General features: G+C 37.1%; 1 protein-coding gene across 1 annotated transcript in view; it reads left to right on the top strand.

The window, feature by feature from the left end:
* MAOA (monoamine oxidase A) overlaps window positions 1–25,049 on the top strand; it is a 67,349-nt gene that overhangs the window by 5,505 nt on the left and 36,795 nt on the right. The window contains exons 2-3 of the mRNA XM_037057250.1: window positions 9,520–9,614; window positions 16,569–16,706. Of these exons, the coding sequence (XP_036913145.1) occupies window positions 9,520–9,614; window positions 16,569–16,706 (233 nt within the window). The remainder of the gene's footprint in view (window positions 1–9,519; window positions 9,615–16,568; window positions 16,707–25,049) is intronic.

The following is a 25,049-nucleotide window of genomic DNA, read 5'->3' as shown; positions in this document are numbered from 1 at the left end:
GAATCTTTCTGTCATGAGCCAGAAAAGCTATTTTGCAAGAAGATTGACTGATAGTGTTTTGAATGTTGACAATTGAGTGTACAACATACCACAATTTCCCTTTTTGAAATATTTCACCCTGAAGTCATTTCTGCTAAAGGCATTTTAGACATGTTAACCCAGAACTTGGAAGCACATACTTGTGGTTTTGTAGTGGTTAAGAGAAGCTTACATTAAAAATGCCACTTTTTTTTGGTGCCTTAGTTATTTAGATACTCTGAAGTTCAGTGAAGGCTGAGCATTAACTTTCTGCTTTTTAGGATATTTCTTTGCCCCTATTTTGTATTTTTTCTTAAAAATAAACAAATATTTTTACCTTATAACTTATTTTTATATAGAACAAAGAATAGAAGAATTATATTTCAGGGAGGTCTGACTTTTTGATATCTTTATGGTTGAATGAGCTTTAGAGTTTGTCTTACATTTAATGGGCAATTTTGGAATTTTGCCAGTACTAATTGATTTGAATCTATAAATAATTCTCAACTAATATGAAAAATATATTTAAAATATATTTAACAGCAATTAAATACATTTTACTAATTAAAATTGATAATTCCAATAATAATTATATAAGTATTATTAAAATAATTACTATAATTTCATAATAATAATTTATTTTAGTAATACTTATATAATTATAGTATAACTATAGTGGAATTGGATCACAGAGACAAATTATTGAGAAAAAGGAATGTGGAAGCTTGCTACTGGTGAATATTGGGACATATTGGGACATAAAATCTTTGTGCAGATGTGACATAAACTTATTTTCTATATGACAAATCTTGCCAGAATTTGAATGAGGTATACCAAGAAAGATTGAAATTATATGTTTTATATCACTTGCAGGGGTTTACAAGAGTGTAGACATCCAATTAGCACTTGCTTCAAGTCTATACTTCCATATGTTCTAAACGGATAGATTTCATAATGATGATGACTTCTCATTTTTAATTGTGAGTTATTAGAACTGCACAAAATGAATCAAAGGAAGTTCATTTACATATTTTAAAGATTTTATTTATTTTTAAAGGGTAAGGGAAGGAGAGAGGGAGAGTAACATCAATGTGTGGTTGCCTCTCGCGCGCCCCACACTGGGGACCTGGCCTACAACCCAGGCATGTGCCCTGACTGGGAATCGAACCACGACCTTTTGGTTTTCAGGCCCGTACTCCATCCACTGAGCTACACCAGGCAGGGCTCATTTACATTTTTAAATACTGTAATGTTTGAGACAAGTTGATTATTAGGACTATTTTATCTTTTTATATTGGAAAATATTTCATAGTTTTACCAGCAGTTTGTATTTTCCTTGGATAATGTATTCCTCATTATGTTGTTTAACATGAAACAGGGCAACTTAAAATCTTTGAAACATGATTTTGCCAACTAGTAAAATTAGATATTGGGTTAAGTTCTATGTGTATAGCTTCCAGTATCTTTTTTAGTAGTAATTGGCAACTTCTTAAAGGTCTGTCTCTTCAGCTTTCTCTTTTGGACTCCTCCTAAACATTTTTTTCTTCCATTTTGTTTTCTGGAAATGGTTTGCATCATGTCTCATATTGACATCCTATGCTAACTTAAATCAGGATTTGGGTCTTTCTTACAGGTTCTCATTCACACTTCTCTTGTGGTTCTTCTGAGCCTTAGTTAAAAGCCCTTTTCTAGTTGTTGCTAGGCCAGAGTAATTAAAACCCCACTTTGTAGCAATATTTAATCAATTGATTAGGTCAGAGTGTCCATAAAAACATAAAAAACAGATTAGCTTTGAGAGTTGACTTATGTTCAAGGTCACAGAATTGCAGCCTGTAAAAGTTCAAAAGTATTAAACTGAGATTCCAAGGATTAAGTGGATTACCATATGCCACACAATTCTTTGTGACATAACTTGACTTTTGGTCCCTAAAATATTGACCATTAAGATAGTGCTCCCTCAATACCCTGCCTCCCTGGGCTTGCTCTATAAGGTCATTCATAGAACTGTAGTAAACCTTATTGTTGCTTTATTTTGAGGCTTGATGGTCTAAAACCTAGTAGTGACTGTTGTTACATAGCAATTTATACTTTAGAATACATTACATGTAATGTTACTGATTCATGAACATTTAAATTAAAAATATGGGGTACTCTATTAGGTCAAATGACCTTTATATAAAGAATTTATTTCTTCCTTGAAAAGTTCCTAGTATGTGCAAGATAGTACATAGTGATTGTTTGAATAGTTTAGATAAGTGGTTCTTAACCTTTTGGATCAAATGTCCCTTTGGAAAGCTGATGAAAGCTATTAGACCTTTTCAGCAAAAAATATGCATATTTATATGATAGACTTTTTTTCTGCAACAAGCCAACATCTGATGCTATGGAAATCTTTTTAGTGTCACTGCTCTTGTAGTGTATATATTTTGGAATGATACTGAGATGTCACAAAAGTGGTGATACATAAGAATTTAAAGGATTTATTAGGTCATTAAATAGTTATTAGTAATGGATTTATAAATAGACAATGATAAAAAGTCAAGACATCCTGGCTAAGCTACAAGGCACCTGCATTTTCCACATTGAGACCATGATAAATAGAACAGTGAGCCTGACATGGCTTGAAAATAAATAATCTGTGGAGCCTTGGCTGGTGTGGCTCAGTGGATTGAGTGATGGCCAACAAACCAAAGGGTCGCTGGTTCAATTCCCAGTCAGGGCACGTGCCTGGGTTGTGGGCCAGGTCTGCAGTAGAGGGTGTGTGTAAGAAGCAACCACACATTGATGTTTTTCCTCCTTTCTTACTCCCTCCCTTCCCCTCTCTCTAAAAATGAATAAAATAAAATCTTTAAAAAATAAAATAAAAATAAATAATCTGTGGAGAGAACCTTGGTGAAGAAAATGAAAGTCTGTGGTGGTAGGTGTAATTTTTTAAGTAGTTTTCTAAGACTGGTATTTACAGATCCTACATATTAAAGTGAAGCCATTGTTGTTAAATACTGTCATGTGCCACTTAATGATCAATGGTGGTTATGTTCTGAGAAATGCATCATTGGGCAATTCTGTTGTTGTGCAAACATCATGGAATGTACTTCCACCAACCTGGATGATACAGCCCACTACACACCTAGGCTGTATAATATACCGCCATCATATATGCCATCTGTCACTGATCAAAATGTCATTATGCAGCGCATGCTTATACACACTTCTGATTTAATATGCATGTATAGTAACTTATAAAGATCATTGATCACTGAAGCATTTGACAAAATTCAGACCCAAATGAAAGGGTTAAGTTATCTACTTTATCTGTCAGTTCATTTCTCTCTCCAACAAGCATGTGAGGCACAAGATCCCTTATACATATTAAGGGTTATAACTATGAGCCTGAGGTGCTCTTGGTGCTTGAGATTGGTTCAGAGGTTCAGTGGTGACACAGAAAAGGGAACAAGAAATGAGTGATGGGGAAATGATTTAATGAATGATATGGTACTTGACAGATGTGCTATGGATTTTGGATAAAATCTGAAATGTAATGAAGATGACCTTTTAGGTAACCATTTCCAGGTTAAATGAGTTCACTGTGACCTGTGGCTTAAATCAAAACCCTTTATCTTGCATTTATTTGTCCATTCATTTAATATTTCTTAAGTGGTCACTCTATGCCTTGAGCAAAATTTATGATTTTTTTCTCTCTGTTTTCCTGCTTCAGGAATATTGCTTTTAAAACTTCACTATGAGCTGATGTTTGATGATGCTTTTTATTGTCTTCAGAGTATTCAATCCAAGAATCCAAGCACGCAGTTATATAAGAATTTTGTCAGCCAGAGACCACTTCACTGAATCATAGAAAATTAACTTTAAAAATTTAGTGTGATGTATACTATACACATTCCTAGGTGGTGACAAATGTCAAAGTTGAAGAAGCATGTCACTTTTAAAAATACATGAAAAGAACTAAAAGAGTCAGCAGAGCATAAGCCAGAGCTACATTAAAGCTTTATTTCATTACTTTGAGCTTGTGCTCTAGGCATTGTTCACCTGGGAACTTGTCTAAGCTAGTTTATTACTGTAAATATTTGAACAATATTTTAAGATATGAATAAGCTCTCCCCAAATGTGTTTTGAGGTTTTTTCTTTTTTTCAGGCAGAGGGTAGAGAAATGCTGAGTTAATTAGGTGCCTTCACTATAGGACTTGTCAGGGCCTTTGATATGCCAGTGCACACCATACATTTCCCAGAAGGAGAAACAGAATGAGATATCCCAACTTCCATGAACATTGATACTTTCCCTGGAACATCTTGAGGACTAGTGTTCCATAAAATATTATGGAAACTACTGCTTTAAACCACAGTACATCTTAGTGTGCAAAATCCGAGGACAGGAGTGTGGTGTACCCTTGGTGTATTTTAAACTTCAATGAAAGAATAGGATGAAAAATGAATTAAGGGATAATTGCATTCCTTAACTTGGGTGAGATCCATTTATCTAAAGTGAAGATGAATGCTGAACAATAATCAAAGAAATTGGGGCTGTCTAGACAAACAGCCTATTCAATTCAGGACAACTTAAAGTTAATTGTTAGTTTTTATCTCTTTATCATTTGAGACAACACTGTCTTTGAGCTAATCAAAAGGGTTAGAATATTTAGCATTTTCAAAAGCAGAGAATTGTTTCTGCAAGGAAGTAGAATATACAGATGAATATACGAATAGATAAATGGTTGGGATGGATGGATAGATAGATAAATGATAGATAGATAGATAGATAGATAGATAGATAGATAGATGATACAAATGGTTGTATGTACCAAATGAATGTGTATGCATGTTATATTCTCTGTTGCTTTTTGCTAAAAAGTTCAATACTGGTTCAAAGACCAGAAAATGTACTAGTAGTATTTAGAATCTTCTGAGTTTTACATTTCTAATGTGCCAGGTGGCAATGTGTGCTAAGAAAAAAACAGGATAACAGGATCAGATGATTATATCACTTATCTATATTGACAATAGGGTCACTGGACTTTTTTTTTTCAAAGTATGGACTACACTTCAAGGTTTGTTCTAGTGAGGAGGCAGAGAAACTAGATCATTTGTTGTAGAAGGAAAACCAAATTAAGAACAAACTGACAGTAACTAGAGGGGAGGTGGGAGGGTATAATGGGGGAAGGATTTTCAGGAACAACTATAAAGCACACATGGACAAAACCAAAGAATCAAGGGTAGGATCAAGTGTGGAGAGTGGGGATGGCTGGGGTTGGGTGGAGTGGTGGGGTGAAAATGGAGACAACTGTACTTGAACAACAAAGAAAAAGAAAGGAAGGAAGGAAGGAAGGAAGGAAGGAAGGAAGGAAGGAAGGAAGGAAAGAAAGAAAGAAAAAAAAAGAAAACCAGAAATTTAATTGGAAAGGGTGGCATGAGTGAAACGGACCAATTTCTGTTTTTCTGAAATAGAGCATTGTGAATGTGCTTTAAGAGGTAAAGTAAAGGAAAGACCTTTGGCGAGGTAAAGAAGGCAAGAATAAGTGTGAAGCAAGGTTCTACAGTGACAAGATACTTGAGATTTATATCTCAAGAAGCAAAGTACTATTTCCTTGAAATCTTCATTGAAGATGTTTTTTAAGTTTATTTTATTGATTATACTATTACAGCTGTCCCATTTTTCCCCATTATTTCCCTCCATTCTGCACCCCCTCCCACCAACATTTGCCCCCTTAGTTCATGTCCATGGGTCATACATAGAAGTTTTTGGGCTTCTCCATTTCTTATATTATTCTTAAATTCCCTCTGTCTATTTTGTACCCACCATTCATGCTACTTATTCCCTGTACTTTTTCCCTCGTTCTCCCCCTCCTTGCTTATAACCCTCCATGTGATCTCCATTTCTGTGATTCTGTTCCTGTTCTAGTTGTTTGCTTCATTTGTTTTTTTTTAAGGTTCAATTGTTGATAGTTGTGAATTTATTGTCATTTTACTGTTCATATTTTTCATCACATTCCTTTTCTTAGATAAGTCCTTTTAACATTGCATATAATATGGGCTTGGTGATGATGAACTCCTTTAACTTGACCTTGTCTGGGAAACACTATCTGCCCCTCCATTCTAAACGATAGCTTTGCTGGATAGAGCAATCTTGGATATAGGTCCTTGCCTTTCATCACTTTTAATACTTCTTTCCAGCCCTTCTTGCCAGCAAGATTTCTTTTGAGAAATCAGCTGATGGTCTTATGGGAACTCCTTTGTAGGTAACTGTCTCCTTTTCTCTTGCTGCTTCTAAGATTCTCTCCTTATCGTTAATCTTGAGTAATTCAATTATAATGTGTCTTGAGTTTTTTTAATTTTATTATCACCGAAGGACATGTTTATTTATTTTAGAGAGAGAGGAAAGGAAGGAGAGAGAAAGGGAGGGAAACATTGATGTGAAAGAGAAACATTAATCAGCTGCCTCCTGTATGTGCCCTGACCAGGGATAGAACCCACAGCCTAGGTGTATACCCTGAATGGGAATTAAATCTGTGTCCACTCATTCAGTTTATGGGACAATGCTCCAATCAACTGAGCCACACAGCCAGTGCCATTGCAGATGTTAAATCCTTTTTGGGGTACACTACGTGGGTTAAATCATTTACTGTACCATTGCTATGGGAAGAGTAGCCATCTCAGGATGCTGGAAGCAGTGCAAAATCTGTGGGAATACAGTTTTCATGGGCAGTGCCTTTAAGAAGTTGGAACTTGGTTCAAGGTTGCCACAGCAACCTCAAAATGCTGGCTGCCTACTCTCACCCAGGCTCTGCCGATATAATAATAATTAGTACTACCATTGCCTGAACTCTCAAATGAGGTGTGCTTTTAGTAGAGTTGCTTTATTTTAAACCTCCCTAATAAATTCATTAACCTACTTTATTTTGGTTTCTGTAAAATTCAAGTGATTGAAGAGGGAGAAATCAGGAGAGGACTTGTATTGTTTTAAAGTCATCATCCTCATTTAGAACACAAATTGAAAGATTATTAAAATTTACCTTGCTATGATTTGCTATTTTCCTATTTTCTGGTTTTTGCATTTTGAGTGTTGTCAGATCCTTTTTTTTCTCCAATTTTTTATTTAATTATTTTTCAAGCACAGTTTTCTGTCTATTACTCCCATCCCATCCCACCCCCCATGCTCCCCCCTCCCTCCCATTTCCACCCTTCTCAGTTGTTGTCCATGTATCCTTTATATAGGTTCCTCTAAATTCCTCCCTTATTTCCCCTGAAATTCCCTCCCCTCTCCCGTCTGGTCACTGTCAGCCTGTTCTCTATTTCAGTGTCTTTGGTTATATTTTGCTTGCTTATTTGTTTTGTTGTTTAGCTTCCTGTTAAAGGTGAGATCATATGGTATTTGTCCTTCATCCCATACCACATACATAATAACCTCAAAATGACAATACCAATACTAGTACCAATGAAATGGCTACTGAACAAAATGTTTGCAGTTCTTTTTTGTTTTTAAGATAGATACCATTAGGAGTGACCTATCAAATTACCAGGTTTAAAAATCACTTAGAATAGTTCATCTCCTCTACCACTGTTATACCTATTTAGGTATCACTTGTATCATTTTACTAATCTTATCCCTGGTGTCACTCTTTTTCCTCTTTCACTCTAATGTTCTAACTAATGATTTTTTCTCCTTGAAGTATATTTATCTCTGTAGTCTGCTTCATATTTTTTGTAATAGGAGTATAAAGATAACTAGGTATAAAATACCATCACAAGTAAAAAATGTATATTTAAAAATAAGTGTGTACACACATCTATTTTCTTACTCTGTGAGCCAAGTGGGTCTAGAAGCAGTGACACCCCAAGTAACAATGGGGCACACCTAGAGCCCAGATCTTGGTTTCTAATAAAAGGAACAAAGGCTCATGGGGGAAATGGCTGGTTCTAGGACCAGAGTGGAGAAAGACAGGATGAGGCTAGAACATCTTATAATGACAGAAATTAAGGAATTACACAGACACGTATATACAAAAGGGTGGGAGCATGTCAAAGAGACACCGGAGACAATTGAAACAACTCCCAGTGACCAAAGCTGGAAGAATTTGAGCAACAAAATAAACTATGTGGTATTGGATTGTAACTCAAGGTATAAAACGGCTATTTATGAGTCCATAGTGATATGAATACATTATTAAACACATAAATAAATGGGAGAAGGGAGGCAAATCTCCTGAGCAGCAGAATTCAAAATAATTTATGTCCATACTTCATCCTCAAGGAACTGGGACATAACTCACCAATTCTTTTTTTAATTTTTATTTTTCATTAGCTTATATTCATTATTATTTTGCATTAGGTTACAGATATATAACATAGTGATTAGATAATCAGATACTTTACAAAGCAGTCCCCCAATATTTCCAGTCCCTACCTAGCACCGTACACAGTTATTACAGTATTATTGACTATATTTCCTCTACTGTATTTTATATCCCTGGGACTATTTTGTGGCTACTAACTTGTAGTTTTTAATCCCTTTACCTTCTTCACCCAGCGCCCCAAGCCCTTCTGGCAACCATCAGTCTGTTCTCTGTATCTTCTCAAGTGTAGGTTGTGCATAGACTTCTATTCAAAGAGTATAGCATGGAAGGTGGGGGTAGCTTTTACAGTAGAGAAACCTGGCAAACAATAACTCAGCCAGTTGGTCAAGATTAACATCAACGATAAGTAATGTCAATAGCATGCATCTTTGATATAATGTTAATTCACAACATTTTCTCCACTTTTCTGGTATTAGTATACTGGTTTAAAAAGCAAACTTTTATGAAAGTTTTTATTTACAAGGAAAACACGTTGTCAGCTTTAAGTGAATGAATCAAGTATAAAGCATAGTATCTACCTCTGGTAACTTTAAATGGAGTGGGGAAATCATGATCTGGCAAGCATGTAATACAAGTATTACATCATAGGAAGTGATTATAAGGGAGTTTTAAGTTGAGAAAAGCACAGATATCCTGAGATGTAGCCAGGGGAAGTTTCCAGGAAAACTTACTCTTCTGTTTATACAATCAGGATTTCTGGAAGAGGTGCACAATAGACTGATTAAAAGTACACCAAGTTCTCCTAAATGTGATTTGATTATTTTTTGAACTACAAAATATATATTTAAAAATGATTATACTTTGTTCAACTGCCCTTTTGATAAATAATAAAAGTATAATGGGTAATATAGTATATTATATATTATATTATGTATTATATTGTATTATATTATTATATGTAATAATATATTGTATTATATGTTTTTATTTTATATATCTTTATATATAACATATAATATGTGATAGACTATAAAGCTAATCACAATGCAGTAAGAATATATTAAAAAGACAGAAAAATCAATGGATTCTGTATGATACCCTGCATTAATTTTATGTGTAGATCTGATTAAATCTTGGATATTTCATGTTTAGATGTTAATGTGTTCCTTGATTCTGTTTCTCTTTTTTTCCCCTTTAGGATTATCTGCAGCTAAATTGTTAGCTGAACTTGAAGTTAGTGTTTTGGTTTTAGAAGCCCGAGACAGAGTTGGAGGTAGAACATACACTGTAAGAGTAAGTAATTTAAATACTTATATATAATATCTCACACAAACTAGAAGCAGGATCATTGGAAGACACAGAGCTAGAAGAGATCTCAAAAGTTCATGCTGTGAAGCCATTTGTCCTCCATAACCCTAAACTACTCCATCAAATAAGTGTCCCTTTTTTTCAATAAGCACTCACCAAAGGTGTGATGGTCTCTGACCTTTGGGAGCTTACATTCTAATGAAGAACACAAATGTGAACAAATAACTTTAGCACAATGTCAAATTTTCTATACCAGATACCTAAATAGAAGATGTAGTGTCTCGGTGGGGTTACAATTTGACTCGACTCAAAGTAACTCTATACCCATGACACAAGTACACTTAGTATAGGTTCCTCGTTTATTTATCCAAGGATACAAAACTTAAAAGAAGTGTAGCTGCAGTAAGAAGAAACAAATGTACCATATTTTTGCATAACTTTTCCCTTGGTCTTTGTTCCCTTAATGGTGTGCTGCTGCCAGAGATACTTTTTGATCAGGTAGAGTCAGCTAGACATGACAAGAAACCCAGTTTTCACTACATCACTGCTTTTTATACAGCATACCTTGTTTTATTTGTGCCTTGCAGACATTGCATTTTTTAAATTATTAATTGAAGATAATAATCTCCACCAGCAAAATGTTTATGACCTGCTGAAGGCTCTGATGATGGTTAGCATTTTTTAGCAATATTGTATTTTTAAATTACAGATTGTACATTTTTAGACACAATGCTATTACACACTTAATAGACTACATTGTAGTATAAATATAACTTTTATATGCACTAAGACTAAAAAATTGTGTTAGTCTCTTTATTGGATACTTGCTTTATTGTTGTGGTCTGGAACCAAGCCCACTATCTCTCCAAGATTTGCCTGTACTTGGAATCATATCACCATTCTGGAAAAATGAACACCAAGTATCAATTACTACTATTCAAGGAAATGGATGCTGGTGTTTGAATCTGTGGCAGCAGATAAAAGTATACATATAGATGACATAAGGTGGGAAGGAAGTAGGGCCAAAAAATGGAAGTTTGGGGAGCATGCAGATTTAAGGGGGGCAGAGGCACAGGAGGACCATATCAGAACAGTGACATGCAAATCAGTACAGGAAAGAGGAAAGTATGCTAAATAGTCAAATACCATCAGCATTTGATAGACCAGGAAGACTGAAAAGACTCTTGTGTTTGCCAGTTAGAAGTCATTCATGAGACTCTTTGTTAGAGCACACAAATAGAGTATTAAAGGCTGGGGATTGGCTGTAAGGACAAAACTAAATTGTTGAAGTGACTGGAAGGAGAGGAAGCATCTATGTAATTAGAAGATATGTCAGACTTAGAACAGAATGGCTTACATCATGATAATAAGAATGGCTTAAGCAATACAAACATTCAGTTATTTTACATAAGAAGTCTTCTCGTAGGTAGTTCAGGTTAGTGCAGGGGTTCAGCTTTGTCATCAAGATTATGATCTTTTAGCCCTGGCTGGTGTAGCTCAGTGGATTGAACGCAGGCCTGTGAATCAGAGGATCGAGGTTCGATTCCCAGTCAGGGCACATGCGTGGGTTGCAGGCCGGTTCCCTGCAGGCCAACTCCCAGCAGGGGACACATGAAAGGCAACCATACATTGATGTTTCTCTCCCTCTCTCCTTCCCCTCTAAAGATAAATAAATAAACAAAATCTTTTTAAAAAGATTATGATCTTTTAGTCTTTCTCCTCATTCTTTATACGTTGGCTTATTGCCAGTGGTAAGAAGATGGATGCTGCATCTCTGAGCATCAAGTCCTCATTTAAGGCAGGAAAGAGCATGAAGAGGTGGCCAAGTTACCTGCCACTAAGTTTTTCCTTTACCCCAAGACCCCAGCAGACATTTGCTTGAGTCCTATTGGTTAGAGTTGGGGTACTTAGCTACCCTTAGCTGCTAAGGAGCTTGGGACAGCAAGTGTTTACCATTTTCAGGATGCATAATAAAAGCAGGCATGGGAAAGAGAATTTGAATGGATATGGAATAGCCAAAGAGCAACATCTAAACTAAGATATTATACCAGCTGTTTCAGCCACACCATGCTATACTCCTCTCTGTCATTTGCTTTCTACATTTTTAGATGTACAGGGGTGTACGATGGGCCTATTTTTACTCTGTTCAGCTCTAAGACTGCTCTACAACCTTGGTTTTCAAAGTGTCCTATAGGCCCTTAGCTTCAGAAACACCTTGGAGCTTGATAGAAATGCAGAATCTCAAGACCTGTCTCAGACCTGCTGAAGCTGAATCTGTGTTTTGCCAGGGAATACTACAGAAATGCTCCTCTATCATATATATTTGTTTGTTTGCTTACTTGCTTTAAATTAATGTATATCTAGAATAGTTGTATCTGGAGAATTTCTTAGTACTTCCTCAGATATAGTCCACTGGGAAGTTATTGGTGTGGGAGTGAGGAGACTAGGATTCTGGCCCCTGTACTGGCTTGACACACTATCCTACCTTGGGTAAGTCTTATTAGTTCTTTTACATCTTATTTTTCTCAATCTGAGCAGTGAGATTTAATTTAAATGTACTTGAAGCTCCCTTCCAACTCAAATTCTAATTGAAGTCGTGTTTGTAGTTAAAAAGAAAGATTTTATATTCTGCCTGTATAACCTCATTAGATATGATTGTCTTGTCATTTTCCGAAAACTATTTCTTCATTTTTGAGATAATTATTAAGTTGTCCCTTAGCCCTACTTTTCTTATCTCTAAAGCCTTTTGGTTATTAAATAAGAACATCAGGCATGTTGCAGATTTTCAGTTAAGAATAAATTTCATTGTATAAGGGGGATGAGAGATCTAATATGTTATTGCCCCAGGCTGCTTTTTCATGCCGCATAATGTATATATGTCAACACTATACAGGAACTATTGTGTATTGATCATGATATAACTTCCCTCAGGTACATAAGAAAGGAACTCCGAAATGTTTGGAAACTAGAAACTAACATTTAAAAGATTTCAAACGAATAGAAAAAAGGGGGCTTTAGGAAGCAGGAAAAGAAATGGGATTTAATAAGAAACTGAATTGAATAATATCATAATTGTTTCTAATAGTAGAAGCAATTAGGATTACTTGGTGAGGAAATGACATAAAAGTTACTCTGGATCACAAAAGTTACTCAGTACTGAAATGTCAAATTTAATATTGTCACTTGGCAGCTGTTCAGATAGTTCTATTAGTTCAGAACTTTCCAATTTTTTTCTAGTGTGATTCCTCTATAATTCTCAAGAACCAAATTAATTAAGTTAAAATGCCTGCAGGGCTACCAAAGGAATGGTGTATTTGTTTTCTAATAGGGTTGCATGTTTGTGGACTCTCCAAAGGCTGTATATTGAGGTTGAAATCAAGACCCTATAGACTGAGGGGCAACATGTCAGTCACTCTACCCTCAGCAGTCAAGTTTAAGCACCTTAGGGCAGGGCTGAATCCCTCCTGGGGTGGGTGCTATTGTTTCCCCTCAGGCTGCTGCTGCTCTGAGGGGAGTGGTCTGCCTGAGCAGGAAGCTTGCTGCATGTGGGTGTTGGCTCAGCACTGGGATCCAGCAGCTACTCTCTCAGTCCACTCCCCAAGGCCTCCAAACCCTAGTCTCTCCTCCAGCATCTTTAGTGCACTCTGCCCCTCCCCTTTTCCAGGTATCTACTATCTCTGGCTATCTCCTTTGGCTGTTAATCTGGTTCCTCTGCACTCAGCAGTCATGCTTAAGCACCACAGGGGCAGGGCATATACCCTCCAGGGGTCAAGGCTATTGTTTCCCCTCAGGCTGCTGCCTCTCAGAGGGGAGTGGTCTGCCTGAACCCACTGGCTGCTGCAGCATGAGGTATAACTCTGTACCAGGACCCTGGTGTCTATTCTTTCAGTTCTCTCCCCCAAACTTCAGTCCTTAGTCTCTCCTCAAGCATCACCAGCCCATTCTGCCCCTGCCATTGCCAGAGCCCAGGGTAAGTGGCTGCAAATGAAAATTTGTGTGTTGCCCCTTTAAACCCTTCTTGCATCTCCAGCTGTCTGTCTCTACAGCCCTGCCACTTTTTGCTGTTGGTTGTTATCGGTGTCTTTTTTGGGCCCTGGTGCTCTAGGCTGAGAATCCTACTTAAGGTTTAGACCCCATTCTTCTCAGAGGGATCTAACTAGTCACTTAATTATACCTCTGGCACTGCTGCCTATAGACACCCAGCCAGCTCTCATGAGTCTCCACTGCACTCCCCGCTGGTCATATTTTGAAGCATACATGGAATGCGTATCTTATAAGAAAAATATAATTTATTGAAATTAATACTGAGTTAAAAAGACATAGAAAATATGAGTAGTGCTTTTGCCTCAAAATAAATTGAATCTGTAGATTATTTTCCCATAATGAAAATGCTAAGCCTAGATAGCTCTACAGCTCTACAGCTATCTAGGCTTAGTGTCCTACCTAATGTTCAAAGAAAAGTTCATTCAATTTATAGACGAACTCTTCTAGAGAACAGAAGAAAGTATGATTATTAACTTATGAGACTAGCAATACTCTAATGCAGAAAAAACAGACAAGGGCTGTAGAAGAAAGGAAAATCATGGGATGACCTCAGTCTCATTTATGAACATAGATGCAAAAATCATAAACAATATGTTAGCAAAGCATATCCTACAATAGAAAAATAATATGAGGTCAGGCTACTCCAGGAAGCTGAGGTTGAATAATACTAGACAATATTCTGGAAATAACAGGTTAGGTAAATTGTACCAACCCTTCTAGAACACCTGTAATGGAAAGATTGACCTAACTTTTCTTCTCACTGGTGCGTTCGGGAGGGAGGACTTTGCTGACCACTGAAGAAGCAAGTAAGAGGCTCAATAGTACTTTCAAAACTTTTACAAAGCTAGGACAACTAAAGGTTAAGCCCAAAGTTCACAGAAGTGTGTGTGTGTGGAGAGAAGTGTTGGTAAGCTGTTCATGCTTTGGGATGGATTCTGTCCTAGCACTAAGGGCAAACTGCAAAAGGACTAGGCCACTGAGTACATTCAGCCCAGCTTCACATCATTCAGGCATAGAAAATGCAATAAAGTTATCAGGTATTGTTAGTGAACCCAGGTGCTGGGCAGAAGTAGACATAAATTTTCTCTAAGAAAGATATTATCCTCCTAGGATTAAAATTATTTCCTGTGGGGGCAACTTCCCTTGCAAATCCCCCTGGGTGCCACAGATGAGAATGAATATGACTGAGACGTGATGTGATCTGTTTGGGGAGGAGAAGTGAGCAGTGGCCAGTTTCACAGGGGAAAAAGGCCAACAGCAGCCAGTTTCTCCGAGGAGAAAAAGGCCTTGAGCTCCCTTCTCCAGGGCCTTTTATTGGGTTGTAATACACAGGAATACAGGGCGGCAAGGATCAAACAGTAGATAACATTTCAAAGAAATCTGAGGGCTTACTATGAGCCAGAGTCTGTCAGGAACAGAGGTTTAGGGTTTCCTGCTCTAACCCTTAACCTATGAATGAAAGCACTCTTAGCAGAGCAGATTTCACAGGTTTATCAGCAAATCTTTGTGATGCCAGATTTTTCCCCAGGACAGGCTCTAGCAAGGCAAGGAGCTGCACCTCTCCCAACAGGTATTCAGGCTTAAGGGGATAAGAGCCAGGAAGCGCTTCTCCCAGAGAACATGGGGACTCGGGTTATGTCAAAGGGGGGGGGCAAGAGTCCAATGCTCTTTGTCACAGCCCCCCCCCAAGTCCTTCCATGATGGCCTCCCAAGTGATCCTGTCTGGCTTAGGTTGCCCCCTGCTGTGAGGGGTCTTACCCATCATTAACTTCTGACCAAGCTTTGGGGCAGGGAGAGGAAACAGGCAGCTCGAATTCCAGAGGTCGGCCCTCGCCCTTAGCCACAAGGGGTTGAGATACAATTCCTAAAACCAGGCAGAGCGGTCTACAACAATTTCTAGTTTTTCAGATTCAACAAATGGCATGCAATATAAAATAATCAGGCAAACAAGAGGAGGCAACATGAATGAGAACTGATGGTATAAATAGCAAAGTAGAAACAGACCTGTAAAAAGTTATTACAAACACATGGAGGAATTATAACTCACCAGTATTTAATTTATTGATCAATTCATTGGGGAATGTGTTAATTAAAAAGCTGGAAAAATGTAGAACTGCATTTAAGAGGGGGAAAAGTAAACTTCGGTTTAAGAACAAAGGCTTATATATTTATAAACTAATTTGTTAGGTATATGAATCTTTTAAATATATTTTCATACTCTTTTCCTATGATGCATTCTTTCCTATGTTTTAAAATCAGATCAATAGCCCATCAGTGTGGGCTGATTTGAGATTTCATCTGTTGGAAAACACAGAATTAGGCATAAGAAATTCCTAGGTGGCTCCTGCAGCAGCAAGTCCAAAGAAAAGCATAGAAAATAACCTAAGTGCTTTAAAATGGTTCTTGATTGGCAGGATGTACTACAGTGTTCTTTATTCCTTTTTGAAAAGATTTTATTTGTTTTTAGGGAGGGGAGGGAGAAAGAGAGGGAGAGAAACATCAATGTGTGTTTGCCTCGCACATGTTCCCCACTGGGGACCTGGCCCGCAACCCAGACATGTGCCCTGACTAGGAATTGAACTGGGGACCCTTTGGTTCACAGGCCAGTGCTCAATCCAGTGAGCCACACTAGCCAGGTGTTTTTTATTCTTTATGTATGCTGTTGTTGAAATAGCCTCACCAATAACTATGCAAATGGAGTTGCTTGGTAATGAATGTCATATGGAGTTGTGCCCAGTTCTTGAATGGAGTAGAAAGGGTTGTTCTTTTCAGTTGCATTTTATCAGAGAGATGTTAGGCACATTTAAGTTGTAAAAAGTAAACATTTTACTATAAGGCAACCTTCTTTTTCAAGTTTTAACTAAAGTCTTTTTAACACTTTTTCTCTTTCTGCAGAATGAACAGGTTGATTATGTAGATGTTGGAGGGGCTTATGTTGGACCCACCCAGAACAGGATCTTAAGGTTATCTAAGGAGCTGGGTTTAAAAACTTACAAAGTGAATGTGAACGAGCGTGTTGTACAATATATTAAGGTAAGCCTGATATTTTATTCAAGGGACCAATGGGGGAGTTTTGTATTTGGGGAAAAGTTTGGTTTTGTTTTGAGTTGTTTTTCTCATAAACAATCATAAAAATTTGTTCTTGGCTTTAAGGTAATATTCTGCCTTTACTGCAAGTGGTCAGCCCTCAGCTTAGCCCTCCTCCACATAACCCACTGAGGCACTTGAAGGCTGCGTTCCCACCGCAGTCCAACTGGAGTAGGGATAAAAGGCTTTCAGTTTCCTTTTCTCCCCTCTCTGGAGTGGGGGGGGGTGCCTGTCACACACACACACACACACACACACACACACACACACACACACACACACAGCTTCTGGTAGCCCCCAGCAGCCCTTAAGACACCTGTGATACAGTTCTAAGGCCCCTAGAAAAAATCAACAGTTTGAAGCCACTTTTTAAATACTGACAGAGTTATTCATTCTCCTTCTTACCTGACACTTCTTTACAAGCCTTGGTAATTTCTTCTGCACCTAGCCTTGACTCTGGCAAAGTCTAGCCCGGTTGTGTAGTTTCCTACTGTTTAAACAAATGATTGTTTAACCTCTAAATGCTGATATCCACTACTGGAACAGCTGCTCTTGCCAGTGTTATTCTTTCTTAGTGAAGCCAAACAGAGCTGCTGGAGTGTAGAAATATGTCTTGAGAAGTCATGTTTCCAATCTGACATTGTAGCCCACTTCCTAGAGTGAGAATCACTAGGCCAGGTGTCACTTACTCTGTAATGCCAGGATTCCCATGCCAATAACTGCATCACTTCTCAATAGACACAGCTATCCTACACTAAAATCCAGGCAATCAGGTGGGTCTGGTGTCTCCCCAGCCTTTTGAAGGTGAGAGTTAAGGATACCTGTGATGTATGCATACCAGTGCTTAATCACAAATCTTGGAAAACTGATGGTCAGGTGGTTTTGGATGCTTGGGAGAGTCTAGCAGTCATACAAGGGAAAAAACAAACCAGTAGCCATTAGAAAAACTGTGGGTTCAGAGGTCAATGAAGGAATGAAGAAAGTATAAAAATTTATACAGCCCTGGTTGGTGTAGCTCAGTGGATTGAGTGCAGGCCTGTGAACCAGAGGATTGCAGTTTGATTCCCAGTCAGGGCACATGCCTGGGTTGCAGGCCAGTTCCCAGCAGGGGATGCATGAGAGGCAACCATACATTGATACTTCTCTCCCTCTCTCCTTCCCTTCCCCTCTAAATATAAATAAATTTAAAATCTTAAAAATAAGTAAATAATAATTTTTACAAGGTATTGAGCAATACTGGCTTCAGTAGTCACAATCAAGAGGGAAAAATCCCCTCGTTTCCCCATTTTCTCCTTTCTGTATGTCATGGTGTTCTCCAGACTGGTAAGTAATAACAACAGTAAGAATAATAGCAGCTAACATATTGAGTACCATTATGTGTATTAGCACATTTAATATTGAAAGACAGACCAAATCCTTTGCACTCAAGTATTAAGTAAACAGTATTATAAATTCATTCTCCAGTCCAATTGGGAAGCAAATGAAGCTGATGATTATCCTAGAATCTGAGCAGACTCATGCTTATAATCTCTTCCTCTGTAACTTTCATGTGTTAAGAGATTTAAAAAAATTTTATTTGGAACCTGACAATAAACAACTAAGAGCTTTATACATCAACTCACTAAACGCTTAGTTCCACCCTGCTGGGCAGGCATGGTTATACCCTTTTCACACAGGAAAAAACTGAGGTTCAGAGATATAAATTGACTTGAGAGGATTGTAACTGGTAACAGTCTGCCTACCCACTGACTGCATGTTCTTAGTGATCCCAATATGTGATGTAGGAAATGAAACTCAGGGTACTGAATGAAATATACTGGCCCTCCAATCTTTTTTGTGGCTGAAGAAAGAGCAAGTATCTTTCCTTTACTCTTCTCCCAGTCCCATGTTCCTTTATACACGTTTTGAGAGGGAAAAACTGAAAATTTGTAGCTATGTCCTCCAACTAACTACCTGTTAATCTCCCAGCTGTGCCCACTCTAAAACGTGATACTAAGGTGAGTTTTTTTTAGAGCATCACCAGCCAACTTTTGTCATAATTCAACTCATTTTTCCTGATGGAGGTGGGGGTGGGAGTAAAATGAGAAAATTATGTTTGGGAATTTTGCCTTTGCTTGAAAGTTATCAACAAATCACGACATGTTGCTCAACCTTGTTGACAGGACCTTAATGAGTTAACCATCATTAGCTTAGGCTTTCTGACACCTCTGGAATTTACTTGGCTTCATGGTGAATGCTGCATTCAAAAGTCTAGTTGTAATCATTCTGTACTTTGACAGAGTCCTGCTGCAAGCATTAGTAGAGAATGAACTTGTGGAAAAACTTAAGGAAATGCTACATCAAATGCCTAAGTAAGGAAAGGGAAATGTTAAGAGTAACATCCAGGGTCACTTTCTTTGTTGCTGCTACTGAGCTCCTGTCTCTAAAGTTAGGGCCAGACATCCCTGATAGTCTTGTTCCAAAGAAATAGCTTTCTATAGAGCAGAGTTACTCAACTGCTACCACATTTTTCTTCAACAAAAATACAAGTATAGCCGTGGCTGGCGTAGCTCAGTGGATTGAGCGCGGGCCTGTGAAGCAAAGAGTCACTGGTTCAGTTCCCAGTCAGGGAACATGCCTGGGTTACAGGCCAGGTCCCCAGTGGGGGACACATGGGAGGCAACCACACATTTATGTTTCTCTCCCACTCTTTCTCCTTCCCTTCCCCTTCCTCTAAAAATAAATAAATAAATATTTTAAAAAATACAAGTATAGCTGAGCTGTCACATAACCTACTCGAAAAGGCATCTTGCAGCATGGGGCTTGGTAGCCAGAGGCGGCATTCAAGAATTATTAGGCATTATTAACCTCTGGATCTTTGTCATTGCATGGCCATGCATGTCAACACAATAGAAATAATGTTCTGTTATAATTATTGTACATGCCGCATGTGGCAGGCTTGGTGCTAAGACTACTGCTTAACCTGCAGTTTGGACAACAAAGAATACACTGAAATAGTGGCCACAGTGATTGATCCCTCAAGGTGAACAGCACTCCTATAGTAATAACAACCCATACTCACCTTTACTAAGATCCTTGTATGTTCCAAACCCTGTGCCAGGGTCTTCGCTTCCATCATCTTACTGAACCCTCACAAGGACTCTAAGGCAGGGGCTGTAGCCCCATTTCACCAAAACAGGCCGAAGGTCAGAGGCCAAATAACCTACTCAAGCAAGTAAGGGCCACAGAGCTGAAATTTAGGTCAAGGCTTTTCCACTTTTCCATGTTGTCTCTTTGTATGCCAGATTCCCATGTCATGGCTTTGAACTCCATGAAGTTGCCTTTGTGCTGGTCTGGTCTTCCTTGAGGACTCTCTTCTAAGAGTCATTCTATGTCCTTCATCATGTCCCTAAAGACAGTGCCAGGGATCATTTTGCTCAGCCCTTTGGCCTTTGAGCCTGGAAGAGCAGTGTAGCTATCTGCCATAACGAAATTATTGTGTCTTGATTATTGTGATTGGTGTAGTAACTGGAAAACATTCATTTAAATTCTGAATAATGAATGTTGAAGCTCTATTTTAAATATTAGTATGTATAAGTAAACACATATTTAAGATGCTAAACACTTTTTTTCATTTAAGATATAATATCACCTAACAAAAAGATGGAGAATATAAATAACATTCAATCATTCTACCTGCCAAAGAACACATATTTTCAACCAGGGTAGACAGAAATATTAAGGTAAAAAAAGTAGTGGATTGCTTTGCATTTATTTTTAACTGAATGAGTGCTTTATATCTGGTAGTGTTTCTGATAATATCATATCATTTCAGCAATGAGAAATACTCAGTGTAGTGGATACTTTTATGGTAACCAAAAAACCATAAAGGAAACAGGCCAGAGTAGAGAAAAGCAGAAAGATACTCAGTTAAATATTCCAGGTAAGATTGCTAATAAACTACATAGCAAAAAACAAGTCTCCTTATTTAAAACTATCTTAACTTTCACTATTCTGTCCACTTCTAAGAAAAAAAGGGCCTTTTTGCCAAAATGATAGTGTATTGGGTTAATAATGCAAATTATATTATTCTTTCATGACAGCCTTAGCTTCAGTAATATATACAGTAATTCTATTTTTTATTTTTTTAACTTTTCCCATAATATTTATTTTTTAAATATATACTCTTTATTATAATTTTTCCACTACCATTTAGTCCCCTTATAACCCCTCCCCCCAGCAATCACCACACTGTTGTCCATGTCCATGAGTCCTTTTTCCTTTTTACTCAATCCCTTCACCCCCAGTCCCTCCGCAACTAGTTGTCATCTGTTCTCCATCTATAAATTGGTTTCTGTTTTGCTTGTTAGTTCAGTTTGTTTGTTACATACCACATATGAGTGAAATCATATGGTATTTGTCTTTCTCTGACTCGCTTAATTCACTTAGCATAGTGTTCTCTAGGTCTATCCGTACTATTGCAAAAGGTAAAATTTTCTTCTTTTTCATGGCCAAGTAGAATTCCATTGTGTAAATGTCCCACAGTTGTTTTATCCACTCCTTTACTCATGGAAACTTGGGCTGCTTCCATATCCTGGTGATTGTAAATAACACTGCAATGAACAAAGGGGTGCTTATATTCTTTTGAATTAGTGTTTTGAGTTCCTTCAGCTCTGTTCCCAGAAGTGGGATCACTGAGTCAAAAGGCAAATCCATTTTTAATTTTTTGAGGTATCTTCATACTGTTTTCCACAGTGGCTGCACCAGTCTGTATTCCCACCAACAGCGCAAAAGGGTTCCCCTTTCTCCATATCCTCACCACACTTGTTGGTTATTGATTTATTCATGATAGCCATTCTGACAGATGTGAGATATATCTTGTGCTTTTAATCTGCATTTCTCTAATGATTAGTGATGTTGAGCATCTTTTCATATGTCTATTGGCTGTCTGTATATCCTCTTTGAAGAAGTGTCTGCTCAGGTCCTTTTCCTATTTTTTTATTGGATTGTTTGTCTTTTGGTGTTGAGTTTTGTAAGTACTTTATTAATTTTGGATAGGAACCCCCTATCCAATATATCAGTGAATATGTTCTCTCACTCTGTGGGTCATCTTTTTATTTTGTTGATGATTTCCTTTATTGTGTAAAACTTTTTAGTTAGATGAAGTCCCATTTTCTTTTACTTTTATTTCCCTTGCCTGAGATATATCCAATAAAAAATTTCTACAAGCAATGTTTAAGATTTTGCTGCCTATGTCTTCTTCTACAATTTTTATGGTTTTGGATCTAACATTTAAGTCTTTGATCCATTTTAAATTTATTCTTGTGTGTGGTGTGAGAAGATGGTCTAGTTTCACTTTTCTGCATGTATCTGTCCAATTTTCCAAGCACATTTATTGGTTAAACTATCTTTAGCCAATTACATATGTGTTTGTTTCCTCTGTCAAATATTGACTGTAAAGTATGGTTTCATTTCTAGGCTCTCTGTTCTGTTCCATTGATCCATGTGTCTGTTTTTATGCCAGTATCAAGCAGTTTTGATTCCTATGACCTTGTAATATAGTTTGATTTAGATACCATGATTCCTCCAATTTTGTTCTTCTTTTTCAGGATTGCTGTTTCTATGCAGGGCTTTTTGTGGTTCCATATATTTTTAAAATATTTGTTCTAGTTCTGTGAAATATGTGATTGGAATCTTGACAGGAATTGCATTGAATCTATATATTGCTTTGGGTAGTATGGACATTTTAATGATGTTAATTCATCCTGTCCATGAACATAGTATGTGCTTCCACTTATTTGTATGTCAATTTATTTCTTCAGTGTCTTATAATTTTCCACATAAAGGTCTTTTACATCATTGGTCAGAATTATTCCTAGGTATTTTATTCTTTTTGAAGCAATTGTGAATGGGATTGTTTTCTTAATTTCCCTGTTAGTTCATTATTGAGATAAAAATGCAACTGATTTTTGAATATTAATTTGTATTCTGCTACTTCAATGAATTCATTTGTCAGTTCTGGTAGTTTCTTGGTGGAATCTTTTGTGTTCCCTATGTACAGTATTATGTCATATGCAAATAAACACAGTTTTGCCTCTTCCTTTCCAATTTGGATGCCTTTTGTTTCTTTTTTTAAGGCTTTATTTATTTGTTTTTAGAGAGAGGGGAAGGGAGGGAGAAAGAGAGGGAAAGAAACATCAATGTGTGGTTGCCTCTCACATACCTCCTGTTGGGGATCTGGCCTGCAATCCAGGCATGTGCCCTGACAAGGAATCAAACAGACAGCGCTTTGGTCTGCAGGCTGGCATTCAATACACTGAGCCACACCAGACAGGGCTGGATGCCTTTTATTTTTTCTTCTTGTCTGATTGCTGTGGCTAGGACTTCCAGTACTTTGTTTAATAAGAGAAGCAAAACCAGACATCTCTGTTTGTTCCAGATCTTAAAAGAGGAACACTTATAGTTTTTGCCCATTGAATATGATGCTGACTGTGGGTTTGTCACATATAGTCTTTATTATGTTTAGGTAGGTTCCCTCTATTTCTACTTTGCTGTGAGTTTTTATCATGAGTGCATGCTGTATTTTATCAATAGGTTTTTTCTGCATCTATTGAAATAATTATATGGTTGTCATCCATCATTTTGTTTATGTGGTGAATAAAATTTTTTTGATTTGCAAATGTTGTACCGCCTTTGCATTCCTGGGATAAATCCTACTTGATCATGGTGTATAATCTTTTTGATGCGTTGCTGATTCAGTTTGCTAATATTTTGTTGAGGATTTTAGCAATTATGTTCATCAGTGATATTAGCCTATAATTTTATTTCTTTGTAGTGTCTTTATCTGGTTTTGGAATTAGCATAATGCTGTCCTCATAAATAAGTTTGGAAGCCTTCCCATCTCTTGAATTTTATGGAATATTTTGAGAAGGAGAGGTGTTAGTTCTCAGAATATGTAGTAAAGTTCACCAATGAAGCCATCTGGTTCAGGGCTATCATTTGTTGGGAGTTGTTTTTATTACTGCTTCAATTTTACTAAGTGTGAACTGTCTATTCAGATTTTTTTATTCTTCTTGATTTAGTTTTGGAAGAGTGTATGTTTCTAGGAATTTATCCATTTCATCCAGGTTGTCCAATTTGTCGGCATATAAATGTTCATAATATTTTCTTACAATCCTTTGCATTTCTTTGGTGCCAATTGTTATTCTCCTCTTTCATTTCTGATTTTACATATTTGTATCCTTTCTCTTTTTTTTGGTATGTCTAGGTAAAGGTTTGTCAATCTTGTTTATCTTTTCAAAGAACTGGATTTTGGATTCATTGATCTTTGTATCATTTTTTAGAGTCTTTTTCATTTATTTCTGCTCTGATTGTATTTCCTTCCTTCTGCTCACATTGAACTTTGTTTGTTGTTTCTTTTCAAGTTCCTTTAAGTGTGAAGTTAGATTTTTTTATTTGAGCTTTTTCTTGTTTTTGTTTTTTTTGATACAGGCTTGTAATACTATAAATTTTCCTCTTAGGATTGCTTTCTCAGAATCCCTCAGATTTTGGATCATTGTGTCCTCATTTCTATTTGTTTAAAGATATCTTTTGATTTCTTCCTTTACCTCATTGTTCATTCATTCATTGTTTTAATAACAAGTTATTTAGCTCCTATGTCTTTGCATGTTTTTCAGTATTCTTCTTGTTCTTGATTTCTAATTTCATAGCATTGTGATCAGAGAAGATGCTTGATACGATTTCAGTCTTCTTAAATTTATTGTAACATTTTTAGTGTCCTAGCATGTGGTCTATCCTGGAAAACTTCCCATGTGCATTGAAAAGTATGTCATTCTGCTGTCTTGGGTTGAAATGCTCTGCAAATATCAATTAAATTAATTTGGCCTAGTGTGTCATTTAAGTCTGCTGTCTCCTTGTTGATTTTTTGCCTGGAAGATATATCCATTAAAGTCAATGTTATGTTAAAATCTCCAGCTATGGTTGTATTTCTGTCTATCTTTCCATTTATGTCAATCAAGATTTGCTTTATGCATTTAGGTGCTTCTATGTTAGGTGCATAAATGTTTACTACAGTTTTGGATTGTTCCCTTTATCATTATGTAGTGTCCTTCTTTATCTCGATATAGTGTTGATTTTAAAGTCTCTTTAGTCAGATATAAATACTGGTAACCCAGCTTTTTTTCTTTTCCATTTTCATGAAATATGATTGTCCAACCCTTTACTTTTAGTCTGTGTGTATCTTTCAATCTGAGATGGGTCTCTTATAGGCAGCATATGTATGGGTCTTATTTTCTTATCCATTCAACTACA

Source organism: Sturnira hondurensis, unplaced genomic scaffold, assembly GCF_014824575.4.
Source record: "Sturnira hondurensis isolate 20B ecotype Veracruz unplaced genomic scaffold, ASM1482457v3 Scaffold0009560, whole genome shotgun sequence".
Taxonomy (NCBI): Eukaryota; Metazoa; Chordata; class Mammalia; order Chiroptera; family Phyllostomidae; genus Sturnira; species Sturnira hondurensis.
This window is presented reverse-complemented; position numbering and strand designations above follow the sequence as displayed.